Source organism: Oryctolagus cuniculus, chromosome 7, assembly GCF_051225735.1.
Source record: "Oryctolagus cuniculus isolate XC-2025 breed Fujian yellow rabbit chromosome 7, ASM5122573v1, whole genome shotgun sequence".
NCBI classification, from domain to species: Eukaryota; Metazoa; Chordata; class Mammalia; order Lagomorpha; family Leporidae; genus Oryctolagus; species Oryctolagus cuniculus.
Window position 1 is genome coordinate 46069122 of NC_142873.1, and position 6350 is coordinate 46075471.

General features: G+C 50.4%; 1 protein-coding gene across 1 annotated transcript; it reads right to left on the reverse strand.

Annotated features, from left to right (window-relative positions):
• Positions 1-764: 764 nt before the first annotated feature.
• KPRP (keratinocyte proline rich protein) lies at positions 765-5288 on the reverse strand. Its single transcript, XM_017345872.3, has 2 exons — positions 5173-5288; positions 765-3867 (listed from the first exon to the last, which is right to left on the reverse strand). Exon 2 carries the CDS (start codon positions 3837-3839, stop codon positions 2067-2069), a length of 1773 nt encoding a protein of 590 aa, XP_017201361.3. The 5' UTR covers positions 3840-3867; positions 5173-5288; the 3' UTR covers positions 765-2066.
• Between the last annotated feature and the right edge of the window lie 1062 nt (positions 5289-6350).

Below are 6350 nucleotides of genomic sequence, written 5' to 3' on the forward strand. Positions count from 1 at the left end.
CTGCTTCTGTAAGTAACATAGCTGTGACCATGACCTTGGAGCTGGGTGAGCTGCCGAACACAGGCATGCAGAGCCTCCCTCCTCGCCTGTGGAGCAAGACTTAGCCTCCCTGTCCTCTCGTTCCGCGTGCCTTTGCCTCCATCCTTTACAGCAGAGGCCAGGAATGCTGAGGGCACACGGAAAACCCACAGGCAACTCAGCTGGTCTATGCCAAGGAAAACTCAGGCCATTGTACAAGAAACCCAAGAGAAAAAGGAGGAAAATTAGATTAAAACTATGTCACCTCACAAAACAGAGAAGGGGGAAAATAACAAAAGTTGGCAAGGATGTGGGGGAAATTAGACTTGCACACTGTTGATGGGAAGGTAAAATGGTACAGCCAATATAAAAACCAGAAAGGCAATTCCTCCAACAATTGGCATAGGATCCTGCAATTCCACTCCTAGATATCTGCTCAAAAGAATTTCAATCAGGTACTCAGGAGGTATTTGTTCACCCATAGCCACAGTGTCAATGCAATCCAACTGTGCATTCATCTATCAATGGAAAAAATAAACTAAAAGTGGTATACACATGCGACAGAGATCGATTACTCAGCCTTTGAAAGGAATATGATTCTCATACACGCTCCAATGTGGATGAACCCAGAGAACATCACGCCAAGTGAATTGTCAGTCACAAAAGGACAAACACTGTGTGAGCCAATTATATAAGGTAGGTAGCTAGACAAACTCTTCTTTTAAGATTTATTTTCTTATTTATTTGAAAGGCTGAGTTACAGAGAGGCAGAAGCAGGAAGAGAGAGAGAGAGAGAGAGAGAGAGAGAGAGAGAGAGAGAGAAATCTTCCATCCGCTGGCTCACTCCCCAGATGGCTACAATGGCTGGAGCTGGGCCGATCAGAAGCCAGGACCCAGGAGCTTCTTCCGGGTCTCCTATGTGGGTGCAGAGGCCCAAGGACTTGGGCCATCTTCTACTGCTTTCCCAGGCCATAGTAGAGAGCTGGAACAGCCAGGACTCAAACTGGGAACTGACACCCATATGATATGCCAGCTCTGCAGGCGGTAGCTTTACTGGCTGTGCCACAGTGCTGGCCATACTAGATAAACTCTTAAAGTAGAGTGGTGGTTACTAGGGGATGAGGGAGTAGGGAATGAGATGCTGTGATGGAGTCGGTAGAGTTTTAGTTCTGCAAGAGGAAGAGAGTTCTGTGGGAGGATGGTGGTGAAGGTGTAACAGTGTGAACGCACTTAATGCCATCGCATGGTACACGTACAATTAGATTTTATGTATTTTTTATCACAACTCAAAAAATCCATCTCAGTCAGGAAGGAGAAAAAAAAGTCATTACTCAAGACTCGGACTGTGCATATAACATCATCTTTATTGTTGCAAGGCCTCCTCTTGCCTCACTCCCTATGGTGTCCACCAGGACAAAACATGGCTCAACTTGCCAACCCACAGCTCAGGTAAGCAACTACTTGTTCCAGGAGAGACTCAGAAATTTAGGGATTTCTGACCCCACTAGGATGGGAGTTTTTCATCTAGCTGTATCAATAATGGAGACACCCCTGCCAAGTGACATAAAAACCCAAGAGTTGTAAAGCAGTCGCTAAATGGATGTTGTGGGTGATACAGTGAGTTCTAGAAAGTCAGCAAAGGCTCCTAAGGCAGGGGAGGGGAGCAAGCAAGGAGGGCTCCCAGGAGGAGGCCTTGACGTTGGGTTGTATTTAGCGGTCCAGGCAGAGGAGAGACGCATGGGCAGAAGCTTGGAGGCACAGATTCCCAAGGAATGTCCTGGGAACACCCGAGATGTGTCCTCATGGCCAGACTGCTCTAGCTAGACTGAGGATGTGTGCAGGGCAGGCGTCAGGTGTGCCACTGGAGAGACTTGGGAGAGCCACACCAGGTACTGAGATGATATGCAGAGGAGTGGGACAGGCTAGCAGGGAGCCCCTGAGTGTCTTCGGAGAGAAGCAAACAAGAGTATGCTGGAAACTACGGCTGTTTGAAGAGTAGCAGCAGTATTTTCAGACCAAGAGGCAGGGGACACTCAGCCACATGTCCCTTAAAAATAGGCACCTTTCGCTCCGACACAAGTCCCACCTTTCACTCCAGTAGGGGCGTTTCCCTGGTCTCCACAACCCCCCGGACCCCAAGGCTCTGGAAACAGCTCAGCAGCTCCACAGCCAGCACCACTCTCTTGCCCTTGGTGGTAACTCGACGGGCCACAGCCGGGAGCCTCGGTGTCTAGGCGGCATGGATCGGACTCATTGCAGCCTAGGTCTTGTGGGCATGAGCTTGGATTTGGGAATGAACAGGGGCTGGGGCAGCGTGGAGGCTCTCCACATGGCTCTGAGCTTGAGCAAGGCGCTGGAAGGGGGATGGGCTCTGGAAACGCACAAGGCTCTAGGCGTTCACAGGGCTGTGGATATGGGCGTGGCTCCGGACTCTCACACCGCCCTGGATGAGGGCGTGGCTCCGGACTCTCACACCGCACTGGATGAGGGCGTGGCGTTGGACGTGGCTCTGGATACAAACAAGGCTCTGAACACTGCCGTGCTGGAGGACGTGGGAGGGGTTCTGGACGTGGACACTGACGTGGGGCAGGACGTGGGCATCGCTGACGTGAGGGCTCCGGACACTGCTCAAGACGGCGTGGAGGACAGGCGCTTGGCAGTGGACGCGGCTCTACACGTGGCCTCAGCTCCGGACAGGAGGCACCCCAGGAGGACTGGGGGGCACAGCTCTGGGAGCAGCCTCTGATGGGGGGAATCCGCACAGGGCACCTCTGTGGGGGAACCTGCCTGGGGCAGCAGGGCGAGGAAATCTCTATGCGGCACTTGGGTCCGCGTCTCTGAGAGCAGCTGGGAGGAGGGCCGCGAGGACAGCGGCTGCCGTAGATGGGTTCAGAGCGGCGGGGTGGGGTGCAGTAGTTGTAGGAGCCGGACGAGCATCTTGATGGCAGGCAGCTGCTGTAACAGGCCCCAGAGCGGCGTGGTGGGGAACAGCTCCGAGGAGAAGGCTGCAGCCGGCGAGGAGGGAGGCACCTGCTGGCACTCTGAGATCGGCGCTGCCCAGTGAAGCTGCCATAGTAGCCCTGGTTCTGACACTGGGGTTCAAAGGAGCTAAACGAAGGCCTTGACTGTCTTTGGGGAGCGCAGCTGCCATAGGAAGCCTGGGACTGGCGCTGGGGGCTGCAGCTACCATAGGAAGCCTGGGACTGGCGCTGGGGGATGCAGCTGCTGTAGGAAGCCTGAGGCTGGCGTTGCGGGGCACAGCTGCTGTATGATCCCCGATACTGGGCCTGGGTGGAGAATCTTCCCTGAGCCTGGTGCACTGGGGGACATTCTACATACGTGTGGACGGGCTGAGGTGCTGCATAGGGTACATAGGTCTGGACTGGGCACTCCACGTAACGTGTTTCTGTATAACAAACTGGAGCACATTCTACATAGCAAGTCTGAATAGGGTGTGGGACTTCACATTGCACATAGGACACCTCCGATTGGCAAGGAGCCTGGCACTGAACACAAGCAACTGGAGCCTGGCCCTTCACCTGGGTGGTCTTAGACTTGCAGGGAGCTTGGCTCTTCACCTGGGTGGTTTTAGACTTGCAGGGAGCCTGGCATTTCACTTCGGTAGTCTTAGCCTGGCATGGAGCCTGGGAAACTTGAACTGGGCATAGCGTGGGGCACTCCACAATTTGCATCTCACAAGGGGCTTGGATCACCATCTGGCTGTTGGCATAGGGGGACTGGCCGTTGGCATAGAAAGAGGAACCCTTGACGCAGCACTGGGGGAGTGGCAGGCAACACTGAATCTGCTGCTGGTCGCACATGGTCCTGATGCAGGCAGGTGAGTGGGATCTGAGGTGGGCAGACCAAGACAAAGAAGATGAGAGTTGGAGAGCAGGGGACAGAACCCCGGGGAGGACACCCTGCATCTTCCTTGATCTTTTCCCCTCCCTCCTCAACCTTCACCCAAGAACGCTTACTGATTTAGGTAAACACGTGATCAGTCCTGACTGTCCGTGAGATCTGCCCTTGGTCTACCAAAGGGCCAGATTGTGCTCTTCCAGGGTCGCTGGTATCTGGGATCCATCCCTGGAGGGAGGATATACCAGTGTCCAGCACCAGAGGGCACTGAAGACAAAAGAATTCACACTGGTGCACGTCCTAAGTGGAAGAAGCAGCCCTGGCTCCCAAGGCTGCAGCCCGAAGTGGGGACTCCACACCCACAGGAGCTTGGATTTCCTCTCACACACATACTGGAAGCACACACATTTGTGCAAACATTTTTTTAAAAAAGGTGCATGTGGGAACAATCCCTCAGGCACCATCTGCCCTCATATCTCAAAACATCCATGGGAAGGTAAAGGATGCAATCAATTATTGGGCAGCTCCCCCTTCACGTTAAATGTTATCTATATTTAATGTTTTTCACATGTACTCATTAAGACAGATGCCCACACATATGCAAAAGCTTGCACAGACAAAACACACCAGGCTTGAAAGGAATTGAAATCAAAATGGTAACTAGCTCAGGCAGGTTGCAGTTGTCAATAATTTGAAGTGTGGCAGTCTGCTGCCTTGAGAAATGTTCTCTCCCCAGCCGCTGTCAGAGGCACAGCAGTTCCCTAAGATGGGGTGACCTAGAAAACGCAAGGTACTTGATCACAAGACTGACATTCAGTCACTCTTAAAGATCTGGGCAGCAGGAGCATCATAAACATGGCCTGGGGGATGCTCCACCAGGGAGACACAGGGCAGCCTCCACTCTTCTGCACTCATCAAAATCCATGTGTTCCGCAGCCCAGCAACCAACAGCAGTGGCAATTGGTTCATCCAACACCACACCTCTTGATAAACTCCCACATTCTGAAAATGCTTCTAATGAAGCACCTGTAGCGATTATCTTGGAACATACTCCCCTGGAGAGAATCTCCTACCCTCATCTGACTGTTCGTAAGCTGTAAATTACTAGTGCACCTTTTCCAGGTCCTGGGGAGAGAAAACAGCACCCAAGGGTGCAGTCAAGGGTACCAAGGTGAACTACACTGATGCCATAGCCCTAGATCTTCTCATAAGCTCCATAGTTATGCTTCTCAGGTCCCCTATAAGTTTACCAAGCTTCATCCCCATCCCAATCCCAATCCCAACTCTTAGACTCACCTTTCTCATAGGCACGTAGGCATTCAGGCTAAGGAGTGTTGGCAGAAGGCTGCCTTTATATAAAGGGTTCTGGCCTGGCTTGAGCCATGAGACAACCACTTGGTATCTTCCTGGCTCATCACCCAGGTTGGCATTCCAGCAGCTGGTTGCCTCCCTGTATCACCCTATCCCTGCAGTCACCTGCTGAGTGTGGGAGTGTCTCGCCTCAGTGTCGAAGCTTCTGTGCTATGAAGGAGCAGAGTCTTGTTCTCTTTCCCCTCTTCACCCTATCAGCTTCTCCATCCCTACAAGAACTGATGTTGGCAGTGGCAAGGGGTGGCAGAGGAGTATTCTCTCCTGAAAGATAATTCTACCCCCTTCCTTCCACCTTGCCACACATTTCCACTAGATATGTATAAGAGGGAAACTTCCCTAACCTGAAACAGCCAAGATTGCCTCTGTGAGAAGGGTGACTACAGAATGAAGAGAAGGCAGAGTCAGGTCTGAATCCAACATTCCACATCAGCTACTTGCTGCAGCATAATCTCTGTAACCAACAACCAACCTGTTTATTAATTTCCTGCACTATGAAATAGAAATAATTAAGTCTCCTTTGCTGAGCTGCTATGAGGATTAAGGCAATTATTTTATATAAAGCTGCACAGCTAAGAATGATATTTAAAGTATCCAAAATCCTCTCAGAGTAAAAATTGGTCATCAGCCATAGGCATACCTGATCAACAGGTGCCTGCCCCATACCAGTCCTGAGCTCAGCACACTGATGCCTGCATAGCAGGTGCTTAGCTGATGCTACAGAGAAGTCTTTGAAGCAACAGTGTAGGATAGAAGTAATAAACTGCATCCTGTGAGCCAGGTACCATCAAGATGGATATCTTTTATTGGTTTAATATTATATTGATCATTAGTATTAGAAATATGTTTTACTTAAGATTCCAAAAATAAAAAAAAATTTTTCTAAATCCATAGTCATAGACAAACCCACCTTCCATCAATGAGATTAACAACTGCCAGATTTAGATAAGGTATATACTTTCCATTTTATAATGTACCACCAGTCTTTACTACATCTATAATTGAATTCAAAATGTAAATTTCTTAAATTATTTTTCTTCTCTTATTTTTCTTTGTGGAAACTAAGAGGAAACTGAAATAATCCTTAGTGCCTGGATCATTTTATC

What these genes read in the sequence shown, in the direction of transcription:
- KPRP (XM_017345872.3), bottom strand. Translation starts at nt 3,839, where the DNA reads ATGTGCGACCAGCAGCAGATTCAGTGTTGCCTGCCACTCCCCCAGTGC.